Below are 23496 nucleotides of genomic sequence, written 5' to 3' on the forward strand. Positions count from 1 at the left end.
CTCCTAGTGATTGGGAGGGCTGTGTCCCTCTCATCAGGGGTCAGGGTTCCTTCAAACAAAAGGGAAAATAGCCTGTTCAGACCCTCTGTGGATGGGCAGGAGAAACTGTGCACAGAGAAAGGGCACAAAACTCTTGAAGTACTCTCTGACATGCACTGTGGGTAGCAAGGGATGAGGTAAGAGATTTGGGAGGTGAGCTGTTCAGGAGGGGAAAGGGGAAAGCAGCATGGAAAGAAAGCATAATGTGGAGATTTAGAGTGGTTTTAAAATCAAATGAAAACTCCAATGAGTCTTAACTCTGGAAGTTTTCCTGAGAGACAGAATCCAGATCAGCTGCAAGTAACAGGAAAGGAAAAGCAATAGTTTGTTCTGTTGCACTTCCCAGGGAGGGTCTGCAAGAGGTGCAGGATGGCAGAGAAACAAAAATTATAGATCCTAATGGTGGGCAGGTGGCTGTGAGAGATCCCCTGTCCACCAGGTGTGATGGGATTAAATGTGGCAGGGTCTCCATGCTGCCACACTGCCAAAAGGGACCCTTAGGAGCCCCAACTTTGCAAAAGGTGGTATCCCAGTGACAGCCCATACATACATCACTCCGTGGCTGTCGGCTGGCTGAGCCCTCCCACTCTGGCTGTAGCTCAGGGTGTCCCTGCCTGGGGCTCACAGGCAGCTCCAGGCTGTGCTCTTTCTCTGCTCCAGCTGGTGGGGTGGAGCCAGTAGTGGGGCCAGAGCTGTGAGAGCCAGGTACAGCTTTCAAACCCAGCCTCTTAGCCCAGCCTGTCAGCTGAGGCATGGGGTTACCTCGGCCCATCTGTATCTGCTGGGGTGCTGCCTCAGGTCCAGTAGGCCAGAGCATGTCTGAATGTGATCTACCAAGCAGCCAGCATCCCCCAGAAGACCAGGCTCTTAGCAGATGCTCAGCCCTTAGCCCCTTGCAGTCTAATGCATCACAGCTGCAGGAAAGCTGCCCCCACAGCTCTGTCTTCCCTTCAACCCCAGGACCTGTTTATTCTCTGCCTTATGTACAGAAATTCCCCTTCTGCAACATGATCCCTCAGCTGTTCTCATAATTTCAGCTATGCCCAGCCCCTTCCATTTTGCTCCAGTTCTTTAATCTTTTCTGCACCCATCTCCCTTTACAAGTGGGGTATTTTCTGACCCCACCAGTATCTGCAATGCCAAACCTTGTCCTCTAAGCAGCACACACAACTCTGAGCATGAGACAATCAGGAGAGAAAGAAGGAAGGGGGAAAGTATTGACAGGAGTAAATTGAGAGAAATCATAAAGCTTAAGCAGAAAGAAAGCAGTTTGAAAGATAAAGTATTCAGAGAAAGCCCTTTCCTGGATGAATCTAATTGTTTTGTTATCTTTACCCACCAAAGCATTTACTTTGGTTTGTCGCCCGATCCACAAACACTTTCGAGGAGATGACATTACCGAAAGGCAGGAACATCTGCATCAGCTCAGCATCCCCAAACTCCTGGGGCAGATGGTAGATAAACAGGTTACAGCCCTCTGGTCCTATCAAGAGAAAAAGAAGACTAATGAATGAAGAGAAATAGGATATGAGAAATCACATGGTGGAGATTTACTTTAGCATCTTCTCTCTCTGACTGGTGAGCAGTCGCATTAGGAAGCAGCCTGTAGACTCTCAGAGGAATGGACAAATTAGAAGACCAGGAGCTCAAAAAGTCACCTAGAGGCTATGGAAACTTCTATAACTTTTCCAGGACACCAGGATAAAATCTAGGGAGAGAGGAATGCACCAGCACATGTGGCCATGGAAAGAACAGAACAAAGGAGTAAGAACACAGAATGAAAGAATATAGTTCACAGACTTTATTTGTTCCTCATAATCTTATTTAATCTGCAGAGTTTTGGATGACCCACACTATCCCTTGCCTCTTCCCAGTGTCTGCATGTAGAAGTTTCATTGTCCTTTTTGAATCTGTGTGGTGACAATAACATCACACAAATGATGTTAATAAGCAGAAAGATATGCACAAACCCATAGGCTCATCTTGTTTTGTAGAATTTTACTTTCATCCACCCAGCTCAACTCAGCCTGAAGACTCCCTCAGATCTGGACACTTAGGCCATGTCCTCCATTCTGAAGCATTCTGAAGGAGAGACTTTTAAGGTGGATTTAAATCAAAATTACTAGACAAGAGGGATTAGTTTTCTTGCTTCAATCTTGTAACGTATACTCTTACTGATTTCAGGTGTTTTGGAAAATATCCAGAGAGGTGTCTTTAGCTGGAATATGAAACTAAAGTAGAGACCCTCAAAAAATATTCTGTTGAAATTATATTTTGGGGCAGAAGAGGGCAAACCTGCCTCTTGTCAAATAGCCTAGAATATAAATTTTCAAACTGACTTTTACTTTATTTATGCTGTCCTTGAGCAACAGTCAAAAAGGTGTGTCCAATTGGTTTTGTTAAAAAAATTTAAACATTTAAAGCCTTTGCAGTGTTCAAGAGCAGAAAACGGTACAGTTTGATGAGACAGGGATTGTTTTTTCATAATTTTATTTCTAAAGGTACTTCCAGCTGCTGCCCAGCTCTGCACTGACCTCAACAGGTAACTCCAGCTCTGCTTAACTCAGAGGGATTGAGATGAAGGGGATACACTCTGTGCCCTTTGCCAAAAGGGTTAGAGGTCAGATAGAAGGAAGGTTTCCTCCTTCCCCCTAGCCCATGTGCCTACAACCCTGAGACCTGACTCAGTCAACTTTCCCCTTTTTACGTCTGGGGCACAGTGTGGGGAAGGAAAGGGATTTTTAATAATATTGTTTTCTTCATCAGGGCATAATTACAGTGTCATAACACAGCAAATTACAACTTTGCCTTTTCTGTTAGGGAGAGGAGTTAGTCTAGATGCTCCCACCTTTTATTACCCATTACTCATCCCCCCGGCTGGCAAGAGAAGTACGGCGACGTCAGGATTCTGGCAGATGCCCATTTAAAGCTCATTAAAATTCCTGGGCCTCAGCATGATTGAAGTCACAGGCTCTCCACATTTCCTTTTGGATTAATGGAAAATGAAGCCCTAATGAATATTTGCTAAGCACAATTTTCCCCACTAATTTGCTAAAAGGACTGTCATGAAGGAACAGCTGATCCTTTACATCTTGTGCATTTCCTAAAGGTCATGAGGATGGTAACCAGGTTTCTTCCAAATAGGGGGGATAGTGGTATAGTGGGATAATTAACTAATTAGGCACCCGGTCATCTGCTTAGCCAAATTACTTTTGAACCTCAGTGGCCCATAATCAGGCTCTCCTATTTAATGCCAAGCTTTTCCAGCTTCCCCCCACATCCCTTCTGCCTCTTCTTTAGTCTTTTCATTGGGCAACTATCATTTTTCCAATCCTTGCTGCCATCCATTTCCACACAATACAGAGTTATTGGCATAATAAACTAGATATGAAACAGTCTGAAAGTGTTAAACAAACACTAACCCCCTTAGGTGTCTGTTAAAATTGAGAAAATTCTGCCCAGGAGCAGACCACAGCCCAGAATAACAGGGAAAAAATTCATTCCTTCATCTGAACGTGCCCTAGAGCACTTCTGCTGTGGGATTTGAGATCACATTATAATAAAATGAGTAAAATCTTGGCTTTGCTGCAGTTGGTGGCAAAATTCCCACTGACATCACCAGAGCCAGCAGTTTGCACTGTAAAACTAGCCAATTCTTTCAAAAATACCAGCTGCATTTCCTGCGGTCTTGGATGTGTTGTGCATGAGTAGGGATTCTGCCTGTGTGTGTGCTGAAAAACACCTACCAAGCCATAAGGCAGGAGGCACACAACTTTAATTACACCACCTTTAGCCTGGGCTCAAGAAAAGCGCTTAGTTCACCTTGAAATCAACTTTTCCCCACATGACTCAGAGACCAAAAAGAAAAGACCAGGGATGGTATGAAAAAGCAGGGACCATTCTCAAAGACCAGCTTAGCTCTAAAATGTGCCTGGGAAACCTGTACTGTGGCTTCCCCTATTGACCCAGACATTCAAGGCTGAACTCACTTTGTTTCCAGCTACAGAGGGGTTTTTCCTAACTTCCAATGCTGAAAACTTCACTTGCTTCTCAGAAAAAAAAAAAAAAAACAACAACAAAATAACAAAAAAAACCCCAAAAAACCTCAAAAAATTGGTAGTTTGATTTGTTTTGTGACCCTCACATATGAGATTTTTGCCTTTAGAATTTAACAAATAATATTTTGTTAAATCTGTCTGTGAGCTACCAGTCACAACCAGAGCCCTTGGTAAAGAACTCACAAAACAAGATCTGTCTTCTTCAGCCCTCCTAGCTTTTTTGTGTATGTTTTTGCCTAGTTCAAGTCAATTTGGGTACTACATAGAAGGTTGTGTGTCTGTGTATGGCTGTCTTGTTATATACTTAGGTATATTTTTAAGAAACCAAAGACAAGATCATAAGGAAGAAATTCTTTACTATGAAAGTGGTGAGGGTCTGGAACAGGTTGCCCCATCCCAGGAAGTGTTCAAGGGAATATGGAGCTCTGAGCAGCCTGATCTAGTGAAAGTGTCCCTGTCCATGGCAGGTGGTTGGAACTAGAGGGTCTTAAATGTCCCTTCCAGCACAAACGATTTTATGATCCCATTTGTTTTTCATCTCAGAATGCTTTAAAGATCTCAGTCAGTTCTCAGTGCACAAATGCAATGAGTTCTGAGGTGTTTGCTCAGGATACTGGAACAACAGAAAAACCACAGCTGGTATGGAAAAATCTTAATAAAGAGTCCAACTTTCTTTTTGGAGAAAAAGTTCTTGTTTTGGACAGAGATAATGGATTTTTGGAGATCACTATACTTGTCATTCAGGGCTGAAAACAATAATAAAATTATTTATGACAGGCTTTACTTTTGTTTTCAAAAGGGTTGTAGTGTAGCTTGAAATCTAACCCTCATGAAACATCATAAGAAAAAATGAAGTTTCATTTCAACACTGATGTCTGCCATGGCTCTTGGTTTTATGACATGTATACATTTTATGACATATATATGTTTCTCTTCATTTATACACAAGAAGAACAGTTAGCCTTGATTCAGACAAAAAAGCAAGAAAAGCTTTAAGGACTGAACAGTTTATGGATATTCTACAGATTACAGGCAAAGTGTTCTGGATAATGGAAGAACTGTGACTGAGGGCAGAGAACCACATGGTGGGTTTGGCTTGGCTGGATCTGAGCTGAGCCATTGATAAACCATCGCTCTTCCTGTGCTCCTCACACTTGAGCTCATTGTCAGTTTTTTAGCACAGGGACAGCTGCAGATCCAGACTCTCCCTGTCTGCCCACCTTCAACATAAGTGAACTCCATATACCTGGTCTGATATCAGCTACCCATCATTGCATCCCAGAACTGGGAGAAAATGTCATGAGGAAAGGCTATGACAAGGCTTGTTTTCTAACAGTAATTAAAACTGGGCTAATCCACGAGGTTGTATGAAGGCAGATTGCAGTACTTTGGTTAGCTGCACACCTCACCTCTACAGCAAACACTCAGAGGATGAAATTTCATTGCCTCTTCTGCTTGCCCAGAATGAGCACAGCACAGATAAGAGTTGCAAATTTGTACCAAGAAGTTGTAGTTTGAGAAACTACATCAAGACGAGTAATACAGACTTAAAATTACCTCCAAGTTTTTTGAGGTTGACATGGCCTGAATCAAGATTTTATCTTAAGCTTTGATAGTTTTGGATCAGTTCCACCTTATACACCCTGTCAGCTGCTGGCAGCCTCAGTGCTCATGTGGAAGTAATGACTCATCCCTACAGGAATGTTGCAGCAGCAAAACATCCCCAGGCTTGTTATCCAACTGGGATTCAGTTTAAGAGCTAAGACTGTCATTAGCAATGTGATCACTGGTGTTATTGTGGTGGTAGGTCTGGTTCACTAACAAATCAATGTTTGTGCACATCCTTGCAAACCAAAATACTCTTCTCAGCACTGAGCATTTTTGTTATTTTTGAATTCCCTCTTGCTGTGTTTTCCTGTTAAAGGTTAGAAATTCTTAAATGTCTTGACCCTCTGCTAAAGGGGAGCATTGTGCTTTAGAGAACATTCCTCTAGCAAGAAGCAGAGAAAAGACACAGACTCTCAGCACTGCAGGAAAATAAGGAACACTGGGAATGGCAACCTGCATTGGATTGGTGGCTCATCTCATATGGCTATTCCCCAGCCATCCTCATTCTCAATGCCAGCTGCTTATAGGAAGGAGCAGAGTTATGAGATAACTTGTCCACTGGGTGACACTCAATCCTAACCCACAGAGACACACCATGCCTTGTGAACACAGGGTCTACAGGCAGAGGGTCTTCAAAGCACACACCACAGCTTTCTCTTGCTTCTAGTGGTTCCTGGCATGGCGCTTTGCTGAACAATGATCTGCTCGCCATTTTGTCCTGTGCTTAATCTAGCCCCAGTAAGTAATAAAAAGCAAAGTCCTTCAGCATGGGGGAAACATCTCTGTAATGATATGATAGGTCTGTGCATCTGTTCTCACAGCAGGGACATGTACTAGAGCTAATCAGGAGCTGGAAGTTGTGTTCCCCAGGAAATTCTGACATAGGAAAAAATTAATTCCAAATTAGATGGAAATGACGACATTTCTAATTTTCTTACAAAATGAGATTTCTCCCCCAAAGTAGTTTTAGATCATCAGAATGTTTTAGTCTGATGGTGTAATCTAGATTCATTTCATTCTGACTGTTACACTGTATTAAAATATTAAATGTAATTACATACATATAATAACACATATAATAGAGAATATGTCTGAATTAGTGATCTAATAGAGGATAAAATTTAAAATGTAACTATTTAAAATGAGAGTTGCTAAGCTGGAGCACCTACTTTAATGTCTCACTCAGGCAAGCATACACCTCCTTCTCATCAAAAGGGAGCAGTCCTACTTGGAGCCATCCAAATGGATTGCCTCTGAGCATTCCACTGCTCCTCACTGACCGTAAAGGAAATATTACATGGCACAGTTTTCTCCCAAGGCATTTACATGCAAAAATGGTAAATTCACCTCTCTTTACTCTTCATGTCTTCTGTGAAGCCATCCAGTCCTGTGGAGTAGATTACCCAGGCAACTCTCATAGTCATTGCAAAGAAATAGGAACTTTAACTACAAGTTTTTTCTCATCCTGATACAGGGATTGTGCTCTGCAAGGTCTGACTGTTATTTCGGATTATTGGTGGAGGCTGAAAGGCTGAAAGGACAGATCAGCTACTCTAAATAACAAGTCCTTGTTTTCCGAACAGCAAGTGTCTGAAATGACATTACTGTCTTTTCATGAAGGGCCACTAGTTCTTTGTTTCCTGTAAAGCTCTTTATTCCAATACAGTTGCATTTTTATCTGCATTCTTGTTGCTTGTCTTGAACAGAAGTTCCCACTGGATGTTTATGGCTATGTTGCTAGCTGGTCTTTCCATGTCCCATGCACACCAGCATGCTTTCTTCCCAGGGGACTGAAGAGATGTCATCAGCAGTTCCCCACATGGATGGTCTACCAGAGTACCGTTAGTGACAGTGACACCATGTCACATATGGAAATGAAGGAAAACTCAGGACCAGGCATTCAAAGCAATTGGGTGTTTAATGGATGCTGTAGGTGCATGAGGAGGGGAACAAATGAGATGGGGATGGCTCGCTGGGGTCACAAAGGAGGACATCACTTTCACTTACCTTCTCTCTGTTGCTGTGGGATCATGGGAGGTGGCTGTGGGAACGCTTGGCTAATCTGGCCATAAGCAGCAGGATAAGCAGCTAAAGGGGAGAGAAAGAGAAAAAAGAAAGGACAGATTTCAGTGCTGGGAAGCAAGGAGCTTTCACTCCAAACAACCACACCAAGCTAGATGTGGGCTTTGCCCCTGCGTTTTGGCTCTGTGAAGGGCCACCTCGTGCAGTCTGAGATGTGGTGTAAGAGCCATGGTTGTGCTCCAGGAGGTGCCATAGGGCCCGAAACACCCTCCCTCCCTCCCTCCAACTCCATCAGCAGTGAGACCCAGGGCACCCATGCAGTGTAAACCGGGGGCTCTGCTGAGACCACTCCCAGCAGAGATGTGCAGCCATTCAATGTGGTGACAGGAACACGTTCACTCACAAGCTCAGTGCAGAAGTGCCTGCGCTGACAGCTGTGCACAGAGCACATGCACAACTTTTCCCCACCTCATCTTGGGCACCCTGATTAACTCCCATGCTCATGAAAATGGTTCACATGTGTGTTTTCCCTTTCATGTGCCCACAGGCTCTATAGACAGAGTTGCGCATACTCTCTCGGATATACATTTTCTTTCATGCCCGTAGAGACTTCCTCTCTCACATACTAATACAGTGGAAACAGTGAGCAGCAATTAAACAATTTTCCCCATCTCAGCTCCCCCACCAAGCAAACAAGGGGAGCCATTCACTACCACAGATGGTAGATGATGTGCCTTGCTGCTAAAAATACAGAGTATGGGTTGCCTGCAAGACCAGAGAGAAGAGGATAGGGGCCATGTGTGTGCAGAGGGGTTAATTAACAGCTCAAAGGGTTGAGTTGCTTCCCATCTATCAAACCTCACAAGCAATAAATGACAATAACTAAAACACCGGCAAATGAAGCCCTACATGGAGAATTAAATTAAGTTTCTAGATACAGCACTGACACGAGATAATAGCCATTCCTCAGCAGGAACCCATGATTGCTCCAGTTACCACAGGAAATAATGACTTTGGGGTGGCAGCTTCCTCACAACGTTGGCCATAGACACCTCGTGACGGGAGGCTGAACATGGCAGGGTCATGGACTGCACCGGGTCACTTTGGCTGGTGTCAGTCCATCAACTGCAAAGGAACTGCTCAGCACACAGGGCAGCTTGAGCGGAGGCTGAACCATGGGGAGCTGTGGTGAAATCTGCTGGGAAGTGCGGGGATGTCTGGGTAGCTCTTAAGCAAGGCTCAGACCTTAGTCAGTGGGGCATGGACAGTAGACACACCCTAAAAAAACGGGTGCGTGCAGGCATTCCATGTCCTGCCAGGCACTAGCCGCAGTGGCTCTGCAGGGTCTGGCTGCCCATCTTCCCTCTTTGCTATAGCACTCAGGAGACCCGTTTTAGAAAGCCGCCTCCAAAGTAGTGGCTCGATTTTGCTCTTGTGCACTGTGGACCCGACTCAGTTCTACTGATGAAGCTTCACTGGGGTGCAGGTCAGTGGGAGCCTTTTCATGGGAAAGGTAGGAGGTTGCATCCTTTGGGAGAGAACACCCTGGATGTCTTGATGTTTGTGGAAATTGAATCAGGGAGTCTGTGCCCCCCCACAGCTTGTCCCTGTACCAGTAAATCTTCCCTTCCCTCAGCCCCCTGGGGTGTGTTCAGAGGGTAATGGCTTTAGAGAAGGAAAAGGTTTATTGGGAGAAAGTGTTAATACTAACGACCTGCGTACTGCTGCACTCCAGCGTAGGCTTGCTGCAAGGGGTCTGCTGCAGTGGGGCTCTGTGCTGTGGAGACACAAAAGAGACAAGGAATTAAGGGGTTAAAACATGATAGGCACTCTCCCCTTATCTTTTATCATCAGTATGTGTTATGAAACAGACAGACCCAGGGGCTGAGGGTTGAAGAGGAAAAGCTCACTTGCTCTATGGACAGGAATGCAGAGAACCCCCCAGGATGGCTAAGAGGGTTCTGTCTCCCAGCCATCACCCTGTAAGACATTGGAGCAGAGGACAAATAAACCTCTCTCCTCATTTCCCAAGCTTAGATTATGGATCTGCACTGATCATGCAGATATTTTGGCACTAATAAACCCCAAAGAACCCTCATCTTAAGCCAGGACTAACACTGTGCTAGGTGCTGTGCAAACTCAGATCTCAGTGACAGCTACAGTCACATGAAACTTTCAATCAGAGCAGAAAACAACAGGGGCATAGCAGGAGGAAGGAGAAGAGAACAAAGCAATGGCTCCTGTCATCCCCACATCCCTTCGAAGGACTGTGTTGCTGCCAGGCAGCCCCCAGTGAGAGAGAAGAAGCTGCATGGAGGGGAGGGGGACACCACTTGTCTGCTCCAGGGAGGATGCTGTGAATCTCTGCATAAGGCATGCAGTCTCTTGCTGGCTTCAAAGTGTATTTTCTCTCTTTACAAGTGTGCATTCCTCCCCACTAAAACTGTTTATTTTTGTGAAACTTTGAAGTCTTGCTCAAAAACAACCAAAGCTAGTTAAGAATTTTTTTCTTTTTTTTCCTTTGGTTGATAGGGAAAAAAAAAAAAAAAAAAGAGAGAGAAATGTGTTGGATAAGCTCATTCTTTATCTGCATCAATAAAAAATTTAAAACAAAGCTTGGCCAAACCTCCAGTCCAAATGTCACCTTGGCCCTAATATTTCACTCTTATAATGAGTTTAATTTGTATTTATTGGGACTGCACAGTTCTACATTTATGCAGTCCGTCCAACCTATTCCTTGTAGGATGATCCCTTAGGGAACTGCCACTTTCCCACATCCATCCCACCTTTTTTCCTTCTTACCCGCACAGAGGTGTGGCTGGAGGCAAGGCTTGGAGGATGCAAAGGTGGGGGCCTCTTGGAAGGAAATCTGGTGCCATACACCTATCCAAGGAAAGACACTGACTGTATGGCAAAGTGTGGGGGAGGTTGTCATACGTGAGTATCACATACCCAAGGAACATGGATAAAGTGTTTTCTTACAAATAGAAATACCAGCTTGAAACTTAACTTTAAAGATCACCATTGGTCATGATGGAAACTTGCAAGGTCTTGCACTTTTCTCCCAAAATACAAGGAGGAATGGTGAAAGGACCAAATTTGAGGTGGCAAACCCAATCAGCTAGCTAAGGCTTGGAAGCTCCTGTTCATTATGGATATGACTGGATCATGTGGACTTTGAGGCTGGGATAGTCATAGGAAGAAATAATGGGATTGCAGTCTTAGCTTGGAATGGTTTCCTAGCTGACTTTTGGCAAGTCCCTCAATATATGTGTATGTAAAATGGAAAAGCACTGTCTTACTGTAAGGATTTTCATTTTTCACAAAACAGTGTGAGGAGAATACATTAAAACCTGTGGGAGGTCAGTGGCAGGCAGACTAGAGATTCTACACTACATTTTTAAAGAGTAGTTGTTCCAGGAAAATAATGGAGGTAATGTTTGGAAAATACAATTTTCTTTTTACATGCTACTTTCTCCTTGAAGAAGAAACCAACCTCTAAAACAGTTTTAATCTCTTCTTAAAAATATTTTCCTCAAAAAACAGAATACTGATCATATTGCTCCACAAGAAACCTGAAAAGCTATGAAAAGTTGAGTAATACATCAGTTTCCTCACCCCTTTAGGAGAATGGATCATAATAACTTAGACCTTTCAAGTCCTGTCAGGTGTCCTGAGAAAGGTGAGGAAACCTTTGGTGAGAGAAGCAAATCTTTTTCAACTATGATTCTGCGGACTGCAGTGAAGGAGAGGATCTGCCATCTCTGCCCCAAAGGCAGCTGTGCTTCTTTCATTGCAAGGAGGAAGAAATTGTCTCTGATGCTCAGGATATGCATTTACAGTATTTCCTTCCTCCTGAGATGAGGCTGATTTGGACTCAATTATTCTCCTCCCTGATCTGCTGATAATTAACAATGGCTGGCACTTCACTGATACAAGAGAACGCACTAAGCAGGACCTGTCCTGTGGTCCTTTTCTTTATTCCTTGCCCTGTCTGGGCACATGTGGGAGCTTCCTGACCTTCCAGCTATAGCTGAGTCTATCACCTGGACATGGTCATCTGGCTCACTGCTAATAGGAGCTGCTCTGCTTATTCTGTGGATATCTCACCTGCCTTTGGAACCATACTTTGACCATCAGAACTAGGGTATTCTGCTTTGGAAATATATGCTGAGAACCCTCCACCTTTAAGATTAAATATTAGAGCTGGGTAAATAATTTATTTAAATTGTTTGGGATAACAAGCCATGAAATGCAGCCTTTCTGCCTTCCACACTAAAGCTTTCAGAGTTTATTATTTTCCCAAGTATTTATGACTTGCCACCATGGATAATATCTAAGTGTTTGGGGTAAAATCTGAGTGTATAGGGTAATATTTGAGTGTTTCTCACAAGGCTGCTTTGTGATCCAGGTCATGCATGGGCTTTCCTCTTGGCTCACAGCACATGCAAGCCAGTTGGAAGGTTACAGTTAGCTTTTCTCCAGCCTGGAAATCCCTTCTTCATAGGAAAAGAATATGCTAACTATCAGTTATAACACACAGGGACCTAACTGACCTGACCATCACTGGACACTCTTGGAAGGAGAGTTGAAAGCATCTCTGGGCAGGCAGCAACTCCTGGCTTGTGGCTCTGTATTACTAGTAGTCTCATATCTTTCCTTGGCCATTTGGGAAAAGCCAAGGTTGTGCTGAGTCACAACCAGCAGGAATTTTACTTGGCACCTCTTAAAAGTGACGACCTCTGCTCACTGAAGGACTTGCCTTCCTTAGCTTGAAGACTGTTTACTCAGCAAATGAGGATGTGACTTCAGCATAGTGGACATGTCCGTGCTGGCCAACATGGCCTACGAAGAGGCAGGGACACAGACTTCAGGGCTGGCTGGACACTCTTGCAGGAAGCCAAGGCATCTTGGGCAGCCATGAGCACATTTTCATGCTGCTGCTCACCCTGCTAGATTTATTCTGATACTAGGATGAATCAGACCTAGCGGAGAGCAAAACTGCCTGTGCTCCTGGCTGTAGCATGGATGAAGCCAACAGCTGATATTGATCCAGAATCTCAAGACACAGATCAGACATTTGAGGAAGTTGTGGCCATGCTGTGTTCGTAAAGTGACAGCCCTCTTACATATTAATGACCTATGAGGAGTTCATCAAGGGCTCACAATTCAGTCAACCTACCACAGGGGTTAGGTGTGGCTGTAGCCCACTACTTGCTAAAATTCAAAGTGATTGGAAGTTATGAGTATTTTCTGTATCTCAGCACAAGAAGACCATCAGTTAGGGTTGCTTTGTTCCTCCATAAGGTACACATAACTTCACAGGGTGGCCTTCACATAGATCATTAGTGGGAGAGCTAGCCTGCCTCAGTCACCCTTTCTCCCCATCCAGCTTACCATTCTTAGCTACTGAAAATATTAGTTGGACCAAACATACAGGGCTGGAAAAACACCTCGGCTCCTCTGTGTGCTGTCTGTGCCAGGGTGCAAGCCCACAGTGGCACACAAGGTAAGTAGGTGTATAAGGGCTGATAGGATATATAGATGAGAGACATGGATATCACAGAGCACCTTACAGCAGCTTTTGGACCAACACCAGTATGTCTCTAAGTTGTATTATCATCCAAAGACCTTGGATGTGCTGACTCTGTGCAAATGTGCCTAGGGAGAACATCTGAAACAGATTTCCTTGTGTTCAGACCTATGGAGGTGTCATGTCCAACATAAAGACATTTCCAAGATTAAAGGTGTTGTAATGTAAATGTTGAGGATCTGCTGGTGGAGGGGAAAAAAAGCAGAGAGGCTCCTGAGAGGCCAGAGGAGAACTATCAATCACATCAGCCCCACTGAAATCTCTGTGGCCTTGCTGTTTTCCAGGAGCTGAGGATCTGGCCTTGCCAGGGCAAACTAAAGGTGTACCATGAAAACAGATGCTAATAGTAACTTCATTTGGCAGCTCAGGGCAAGAGCCTTATCCCTGGACATCTCTTCTATATTAATTTGATAATTTCCATATCTCCAAGGGAAAAATCCTGCTCAGATACAATTGTCTCTTTGCAAGACAGTCCTGGCCAAGATGCCACAAGGTGACCATGGCAGATAACCTTCTATAAACCTGGAGACATAAAACAAGCCAATGACCTACTATATGGCCATAAATATAAATTTAATGAAGGCAGCACTTATTCATTAGGCAGAAGTCAAGAAATAACTCCCAAGTCCTTCAAAGAAAGTAGTCCGTTAATGTCACTTTCCAAATCCTCTGCCTGATGCCAAAAACTGAGGATGATTTCCCAAGTCAGCATGAAATACAAGTGCTTTAAAATTAACACCAGGAAACTTTCTTAATCCTGATATATCTCTAGATTGAAATCCAACTTTTTAAAGGGGCTTTCAGTTAGTGTTGGGCCTGACATTTAGCTTTTGTCAGAGAATGAATGGATGGGAGGTGGCAGAATGAAGCATGTTGTTAAAAATATATAAAATTGGTTGAAGTGATATTCTATAAAGAATCCTTCCTGAGGTGCCAGTAGCCTGACTCCAAGACAAGCTGCTATATGGGTGCCCCAGGTGAAACTGGTTGTAGGAGATAGAGGGCTGGAGTCTTCTGTGGTATTCAGGGGTGTAAATCAGGAGGATCTGCATAGAAGCGAGTGGGCTGGTGAGGAAAAAGGATGATGGTTACAGCCTGAGCCAGCAAAAGAGGCATTCAAATGTTCTCAGTGGACTATGGGACAGCCTCCTTATCCCAGCTCAGGTAAGAGAAAGCCAAAGTGGTCTGCTCTCTGAAACCAGAGGAGTCCGGTGCTTCTGAAAGACAAAAGCAAAGCCTGGCACATTTTCAGCCCCTAAGATATTTTGTGATTTCAGTTTGGTGGAAGGAGTGATCTTACTCCTATGTGATATTGTCTCCACTCCTTGCTTCAGAATATCTGTGCATTCCTGACATGCTCAATTCCATCTATTTCACTCTGTTTTGCACAGATGCTTCCTATTTAGGTCTGGAACATTATGAGCTGGATCCTCAGCTTTGTGCTCTGCCCCACCTATTCATTCCTCTCACTGTCCTCGAGGTATTCTACATCTCTCTCAGGAGCTGCAGCTTGGCCACAATTCCCTTTGGGAAGGTGGATGGGGGAGGAGAGCAATCAAAGAGAGGCAGTGCTCTTCAGTCAGTGTGGAGGGTAATAACATAATGATAGGAAAAAAAATCTATGTGAAGGCCAAGATTAAAATAAATAAATAACTGAGTGGGAGGGCTCTATTCACCTTCTCCTTAAATCCAATTTAAATCACTCTCTACAGCCCTAATCTATATCCATAATTACATCATTTCATACAACAAGCTTGCGAGAGGTCTTAAGAAATTTATGTAGATTAAAATTCATGGGTGCCATAGTACAGATTCCATATTATTAAGATTGATTAGGACAGCTGATGCTGTGATTAAAGAAGCTAGCGCTTACTGTTGTAATTAATTAGGTATTCAGACACAACAATAACTGCAATAACAGAAAGAATGTGCTGATCTGGCAGAAAACAGAGGCTGTTCCTGTGTTTTATAGTCTCGTTTTGCCATTTAGGTGTGGACACCACTCATTTAAAGACATGCTGTCCCTTTGTTTCTTCTCTTACACATCAAAACAGCAAAGAAATCCAGGGGTTTTGTACCCTCTGCTTCACCCTGTTAGTAGGAAAAGGTCCTTTTGGTAGCATTCCCACCTATTGTATGTGCTCACTTGGGACAACATATGAACCTTCTATAAAATTCATATAGTTCTATCATGGAAACCAGGATTATCTATATTATTTTCTTAGTAGTCCCACCTCCAAGTCCCAGCCCTAATCAGATTCCTTCTGAGATAGATGCTGAGTGAAAATACCATAGAGACATGTCGGGCAATGAAGAGCTTCCAGATAACAAAGCAAGAAAGACACAGATGTCCTAAAAGGGCAGACAGGTGGACATGGTTAGTCAAGGTGACAAACACTCAACAGCAAAGTCAGGACCAGACTTCTCTATTTTTGCCAAAGGCCATAATCACATAAGTCAGGGTCAGGTTTAAAAAGCTCTTAAGGCACTCTGAAGTCTACATTTTGGGGGAGCTAAGTTTAAGTTAGTTTTAAAAATAAAGCTTGAGGTTGTAACTCACATAGATCCTACTGAAGACATCAGCATAGAGTCTGATTTGTGTTTACACCTTCTTCCAGATCAGAGGAGAAAATGCTTTTGCTCTGGAAAGGCTCACACAACTGCCTTAAACAACCTCATTCATTACAGCTGCAGCACGGTCATTGGAAGTACATGGCATCATTAAAGTGGTTTAGACTACAGCTGAAGATGGCAACTTGTTACTATATTTTTAATTAGTGCATTCCTTCACTTGTTTATTTTACCAGTAAAGCGTGGTTTATGGCACATGGCAGATTGTTACAAATGGGTCAAATAAATGCTTCCTAGTCATAATGATGCCTCAGGTGCTCAGTGTTGCACTTTTGGAACTGCTGATACAAAATATGAACAGGAAAGCTCTCAACTGGAGATTTAGGGTGGACAAACAATACAGAGCTAAAGATTTCCTGTAGTGAGGAACTTTGCTTCAGGGTAGCTGAGCCAGGGACATTTCTAGGCAATAGTGTATGTCTAGAACGAATGCTGTGGGGTTTGGTTTTCGTCCTGGACCATCTACAGGTGCAGGCAAGTAACTTTTTTTCTGCTCCTGATTCATGTTCTCTCTAAACTCTTCTTGTCTAACACCTTTCAGGCCTGAAATATCAGGGTAGACATTGGGGTGTGGGAAATCAGTCCTTTCCTCTCCCTGCAGTAGTGAAGCCCTGCTCTTGCCCAGCGCCACTGGACTCACTGGTCTGGAGCAGGAGCCTGTCCATCAGCAGCACTGTTAAATGACAAACGGAAAAATTACCTCAGGTAATGATAATAATTACAGATGGAGTCTGAATGCTGTCTCTGCTGGCAGTGGGTGAAATTGGTTCCTAATATCTCTTTGTTGAGCCAAGGGAAATGCGTTGATGGTCTTGGTTCAGTTACAAAGTCATGAGCTGCTACAGAACAGGAATTCCCCTGTGAGGCACACCTTTATTTCCTGTCTCAGTGGTGACTTGGAAAAATGTGGGCATAAAAGCTTGGCTGCCTGTTTGTACTGACAGCCAGTCCTCAACAGAGAGGGCTGGACCCTGAACAGGATATGAAGTGGAGATTGCTGTCTTGCTAACCCAGATGTACTGTGTGCTAAATGGGAGTGGTGGTGGAGAAACTTGTGCTAGGTCTGCAGAGTGGAAAGATAGAGCCAGACCTGGAAGTGGTGAACAGTCATAAACAGAACCACTCTGTGCCTGAAAATAATAAATGAGGTGACAAACTTTTAATGGATAACAAGGAATTGAGGGGACTTAACTTTTTTTCCTCAGCAACCTAAATCCAGAACAAATGCACTTAGTCTGAATCATAGAATATCCTGATTAGGAAGGGATCCATAAGGATCATCAAAATCCTGCACAGAGGAACCCCAAGAGTCACACCATGTGCCTGAGAGCATTGTCCAAATGCTTCTTGAACCTGTCAGGCTTGGTGCTAGGACTACTTTCTTAGGGAGTCTGTTACAATGCCCAGCCATCCTCTGGGTGAAGAACTTTTTGCTGATACACAAATTTAATTTCCTCTGACACAACTTCAGACCATTCCCTCAGGTTCTGTTATTGGTTACCAGAGATCATTGCCTACCTCTCTGCTTTCCCTTGTGAGGAAGCTGAAGAACTCATCACTCATTAAAGTATTCCCCATCTACGGCTCCACAAAGTTGCCAAACTGCTGGGCCATCCCTGGCTCTGGCGAAGTTGGACATCCTTTGGCCCAGGAGCAGTAAGAGGGTGTGAGATGCTATGTGGTATATTTTCCCTTCTTTCTGGGCACATCACTGGACAGAAGATTATGGACCAGTCTTAAATTTTCTGGGAGCTCTGCTTTGTTCCTTCTTCCAGTTCTCTCGTTTCACTGATTCTTTGACAGCCACTCCCTTCACTCTCTTGTTTGCTACCCTTTGGTCTCCCAATTTTCTCATCTTTCTGTCCCCTTCTCTTACCAAAGAGGTTTTATCTTTGGAGTGAGAATTTTGTCTAGCAGAGAGCAGAATTCTGATGATGTGAGACACAGCAGAAGCCAGTGCAGGTGGTGTCTACTGTTACTGTACATCACACATGGTTACAAGGGAGGCTCTGGGCTCTGGGTGGCTAAGAAGCTTTGGCAGAAGAGTGCAATCCCTGCTACTGTGACTAATGTGGAAATGGCAAACGCTCTTGTGCTGCTGCAAAGTGACTCACAAGATCATGGCACAATAGATTATGCTCTTTGTCCCCACTATATATTGTGACACATTGCCACGTTCAATAGGTCTGCAAACTGAAAGATTAAAGGGCAGGAATTAATACACAAAAAGGTCAAATCGCCAAAGCGGCTCAGACTAGTGGAAGAGGGAATACTTATTGCCTTGTTATTCACTCTGTGGCAAAAAGTGCACTGAGGCATTATGTACTGTCTGATCTTGGAGAAAGTGAGACCTTGGCTTGCAAAGGTTATGACTGCTAGGAATGGTTTTTTAGTGCCATGCATAGATCCATAGGCTGACCAGATTAACAGAGAAAGCTAATTCCTGCAGGGACAGGGACTGTGATCAAAGCCCTGGTGAGTAGGGATGTTCAAAGTATTCTGGCCTTTGCCACAAAAGCATGGATGGTTTGGTAATCTGACTGAAATGACACCATGTACATCCCTTCTCCAGTCACAGGGAATCATGAAAAAAGAGCACAGGGGAAGACAGAAGAAAAAAGAGCAGAATTTCAGACTAAATACAAAACATAATCTGTTTTATAAAAACTGTGGTATTCTGGAGTCCTTTGGATGCAGCATCAAAAATAGTATGACTGGTCAGAAAGGTGAACCTGTAGATAAACTGCAAAATTAATGGAATTTATTAGGGTCTGAATGATATGGATGTCATGCCTCTAGAGACATTCATTGTCCTGTTTTGCTATTTTCAGGCAACAAAGAACATTCTGCTACAGGCTGTAATGGTGTGAACCCACATTTGAGGTTTTTTTGTGGAGTATGAAGGAGTATCTGAAAGCAATATTCAGGATTTAAGCAATATATGGCAAGTCATAATCATACCAAGGCTATGATTATGTACATAATATAACAGCAGTCTTAGCCACTTTCAGAATGAGAGATACACCATAAAAGAAAGTTGTTTGGAAGATGCTGGCTTTGGATGGGGACTGTCATGATCTTCCCTTCTCTATATTGTTAGTACAATTGCCTGCTCAGCTGTAATATTTTATTTCAACCCTTGCATTTAGGGACAGAGCCATGCAGAACCACAGGGCAGTAAGTGATGCAATAGAGGAGAGTGAGAAAAATCCCATAATGATGGAACAAGCTGCCCAGTGATGAAAATTTCTTTCTAACCTCAAGCAATTAGTGCCTGGCTTATATCATAAAACATGAAGTTTTGTCTCCTATCTACTTTTTTATCCAGTCTAATATGGCTGTGGATGTTCTCATTACCCATATAAATGTATAATCCTTTTATTTTTCATGCTGCTAAGCTCCAGGACTGAATAAAGCCTGTGGCAAGGAGGACAGGTTTGGAGAGTGCATAAATGCTCATGAGAAGGAACACAATTAGATGGAGCAAACACATCATGTAAGCTACGTGGACTTGCTTTCAGCATTTCAGGGACAGACAAAAGCATAATGAGAGGAGGGTGCTTGACCTGCCACTGTTCCCTTTACACCTCTGGTATAACTTAAGGTGTCACCACATTATGGGGAAGCTGAGCAACGAGAAAGACAAATATATTGCTGAAGTCACCCTGAGATAAATCCAAATTTTACACAGCTCAGACTGTTTGGATGTCTGCTCTACTGGCAGAAGGGAGTCTCTCTGCCTGCAGCAAAGAGGGGCAGGATGACTGTCACCTTTCTGTGTGTCAGCCTGTTGGTGTTTATGCAGGGACTTACTGTGAATTGTTGCCTGAGCAAGTCTCTCCGAAACTCAGAGAGAATCAGATTAAGGCCATTGACTTTTATATAACCGTGGATGAAATACCTGAGATATTCTTTAATTATGGAGATAGTTTGGGATAGTAACAAAAGCTCAAGACATTAAGATTCACCTAGAAAGAACATCTTTTCTCTGTACCCACAGTAACGGATCATTGAAATTTGCCAAAAGGATCTAAATAAACCAGGAAAAAAGGACAGACATACATAGAAGTGGATGAATAAACAGAGAAATGATTGACTGGCAAACAGGCAAACTGAAATAAATGGAGAGAAGAACAGATGGCCATGTTTATATAACCTTAAAGACAGAATGCTTTCTCAGTGTTGTGGTTGAACTCACTGAACATACTTAAGAGCTCTCTGCAGTCTTCTGGTGACTCCAAAGTCTCGCCTATCTTTATATTGCTACAACATATATATATATATATATATATATGCCTAATTTTCAGTACAGTAAGTCCTTTGATTTTAATTCTGCTTAGAGTTGAACTCAAAGCCCATGTTTGCAAAGTGTTTGTTGGGAGGAGGATAATTATTTGTCAATACCTAGGTAAGACTTTGGTATTTCTATACTATATGGTATTTTTCCTTGTAGCTCATGAAGTTCCCTAGGATGATAAATCTTCTGAGTTTTCAGGACTGGCTAAGATTGAAAGAATTATTTTTTCTTAGAGTTTTTTAGGGCTTTTCGGCTGGAACATTGAACTCAGTATTTGATTTCCTAACAGACTGGATCAATCTATCTGTTCCCCAGGGTAAAATATTCCTTTGCAAGCTGGTGATTAGGATCAATTAGTAACATTTACTTAGATTTTTATTGCTATGATTTTTACCATTACTATGTGTACAGGAATGGTATAAAATTACTTTCTAGAGGAAGAGTATTGGAGGAGAGAGCTATCTCAAGTCTTAAGAATGCTGAAAAAGTGTAGGTGCACATTAAGAAATGGTAATTGGTAATTACAGATTTAGACTGTATGTATATTTGTAAATACAGGTATAGGGGCAGGTATCGATCCTTTAACCTCCCTCATTCATCGCTGACTGCCAGTGCTTGCAAAATCACTTCTGTAGTGCTGGCATCTTCGAGCTAGGCACAGTGTGAATCCCAGCAGCAGTTCTCCAGAAATGTGCCACCAAAGGGTGACCCTGAGCCCATTCAGAGGCTATATTAATGCAGCTTCACTCTCCAGGCCTGGTAAGGCAGCAGGATTTGTGTGAAGTGGGCATTTCGGACGTCAACACCTACTCGCTGCACACAGGAAATCGCTTGGGTCAGAGGGCATGTGGACCCTTTGGATTACCCTCCCAGAGCCATCTGGCTGTAGGGGAGTTCCAGCAGGAGATATCAGTGCTGGGTGCAAACAGGCTTAGCACAGCTCCTTCAAGGCTAACTAGAAGCAAGACCCTTGGGAGTACTGCAAAGGGATCTGCCAGCATGAACTGCTCAGGAGTCTAGGTCAATTTTCAGATGAAGCAAAACATGTTGGTTATTCTGACTGTATTCACCAAACATGCTATCCAGCAGGTGAGCACTCAAATATTCAGGACACAGTTTTTCCACCTCCAACATGCCCTTGATGTTTATCATCCAGATTGAATCGTTTAACAGCGTAGCTGCATAAGACACAATACACCAGTGCTATAATAAGCCCTGATGGTCTGGGGTATAACCCTTCTGAACATATGCCACAGGCTTTTGTTGGGTTTTGTCCTAGTATTCCTAGGATTGGGACAACAGGCTGTGGGCACAGTATTAGTCTGGCTTACCTGGGTAAGGGTGAATGCCATTAGCAAACACGGCTTCAGCGGCTGGCTGCCCATTAGCCTGCGGTGGGAGGCCAGTGAAACCATTCACCCCAATTGGAGATGGGATGCTAGGCACAGCTGGTGCAGTTATACCAGGAGGCGTGCTTCCACCTGAAATTGAGGAGGACACAAGGGCAGAGCTGGTGAGTACTGGAGACAACTTCATGGAGAAAACTGCTGACACAACAGCTGTGACCACTACCTCAAAAAAAAACAAAACAAAAAAACCACCAGAGAAATGAGATCTCAAGCTGTTGAGCAAATAAATGGACTGCTTGCAGTTGGTCCCCTGTTCAGAAAGCGCTCAAGACAAGCTTGAAAAACCTCCAAAACTTCTCAATCCCATCTTTCTACAGCAGTTCCTATCTGATTCTCTTTGGATCTCTGTGGGTGTACTGATTTCCAGGACTGGTGTGTCTGCACTCTCTCATGAATACATCTTTCATGTGCAAACTCATTCTGAACTTTCACAGCACTAGGGATCCTTAAAAGACTTGTCAAGTTTATTTGTAGCCTAAAGGTAGCCAGTGATACATTTTTTAATGTTACTGTTTGGTCCAAACTTGACTTCATATTCTTTTAACAGATATCTCCCAGTGAACAAGGGCAAAATTTGGACTAAATTTGTTCCTTTAAAGGAATCTTATTCTTCCCTTCTTCCCAGATGCATCCTGTGGGAGACTGTAATGCTGCTATTTCAGAAGAACAAATTCGTCTTTATGTTCTGAGTGGGATCTTGTCACCCACTGGTAGAGATTTCTTAAATTTCTGGGAGAGAATTAAATCCATCTGCTCCCTATCTTACTCCTATGTATGTGTAAAATGACTGGACAGTCTAGTCTTCTTGCAACATGTTCAGGATGATTTCAGGGACCACAAATGAATTTGCAATGAGCCTGAAATCATATTTTTCTCTTGCTGGGTGTGCATGGGAAATTAAACTACGTTATCTTCAACACCATCTTTCTGCGTCAGGGTATACTACTGGTTGAAAGCACAATATTTTGTAGTAACCTCTCTTTTAAACCAATTGCAGACATTTTCTTCACCATTGCAGCATTCCATGATGGGTTAGTTCAACAACACCCTTTAATTACTGCTTAAATCCGTGCTGGTGCTTTAAGAAAGCTGCTACAGTTGCATGAGATATTTTAATATGTTCAGATTTGTGTAGCCCAAAAAAAAAATTAGGCAGTACTTCAGCTCATTTCTTATACCCTGAGCAGACAAGCTGCTGCTTCTCCTTTTCTTATTTAAATGGTGTTGGCCTTTAAAAATGTCCTCTGTGGAGATACAGGGAGCCAGCAGTAGCAACTGAAGTCCAAAGGCAATGCTCTTAGCATATGCCATCAGCTTCCAAATCACAAAGGCTACTTAAAATTTCAGTTGCTTTTCTGGATCTCTCCTTTATTTGCATAGAAAATGTAAATAAATTTTTTTTTTAATTGCAGCAAGGGATTTCTGTTTGCTATTTTGTGCATGTCTAAGGAAGTTTAGGCATATTTATTGGAATTCTTCAATTTTCTTATTAGAAACACCCACCCCCCCTAGAGAGGTCAGATCTGTAGCTGGAGTAAAACTGGCATAATGCCACGATGGAAAACAAACGGTGGTGGTGCACGCCAGTTGTGGATTTCATCCCTTGTTTGAGGTCTCTTGCTGTAGCCACATCAGTTGCAGATTTACAAGAAGCAGAGAGAGAGAGGGAGGGAAGGAGGGAGGCAGGGAAAGGAGGAAGAAGGAAGAAAGCCTATATAAAATTTAATTTCTAGCCCCTCTCTGCAGGTAACAGAGTAGCAGACCCACTGCCAGACCCACTTTTCACCCAGATTGTCGCAGTGATGGGAGAAATGTAAAACCTGGACCAAGCTCTCAGAA

At 43.2% G+C, this 23496-nt stretch overlaps 1 protein-coding gene across 17 annotated transcripts in view; it reads right to left on the reverse strand.

Moving 5' to 3' along the window:
* Window positions 1-23496, reverse strand: part of CELF4 (CUGBP Elav-like family member 4) — a 708166-nt gene that overhangs the window by 57257 nt on the left and 627413 nt on the right. For 6 of the 17 annotated variants that reach the window (XR_002466205.3, XM_021538926.3, XM_021538925.3 and 3 more), the window contains exons 8-12: window positions 21580-21729; window positions 10530-10610; window positions 9439-9504; window positions 7713-7793; window positions 1379-1522 (exon numbers count right to left, since the gene is read on the reverse strand). Coding sequence is in view for 16 of the 17 variants with exons in the window: in XM_021538926.3 (XP_021394601.1) it covers window positions 1379-1522; window positions 7713-7793; window positions 9439-9504; window positions 10530-10610; window positions 21580-21729 (522 nt within the window). In the remaining variant the exon portion in view is untranslated. The remainder of the gene's footprint in view (window positions 1-1378; window positions 1523-7712; window positions 7794-9438; window positions 9505-10529; window positions 10611-21579; window positions 21730-23496) is intronic. The other 11 variants (XM_021538931.3, XM_021538930.3, XM_031507498.2 and 8 more) reach the window with 6 other exon arrangements.

The sequence above is a fragment of the Lonchura striata genome, chromosome Z (genome assembly GCF_046129695.1).
Source record: "Lonchura striata isolate bLonStr1 chromosome Z, bLonStr1.mat, whole genome shotgun sequence".
Taxonomy (NCBI): Eukaryota; Metazoa; Chordata; class Aves; order Passeriformes; family Estrildidae; genus Lonchura; species Lonchura striata.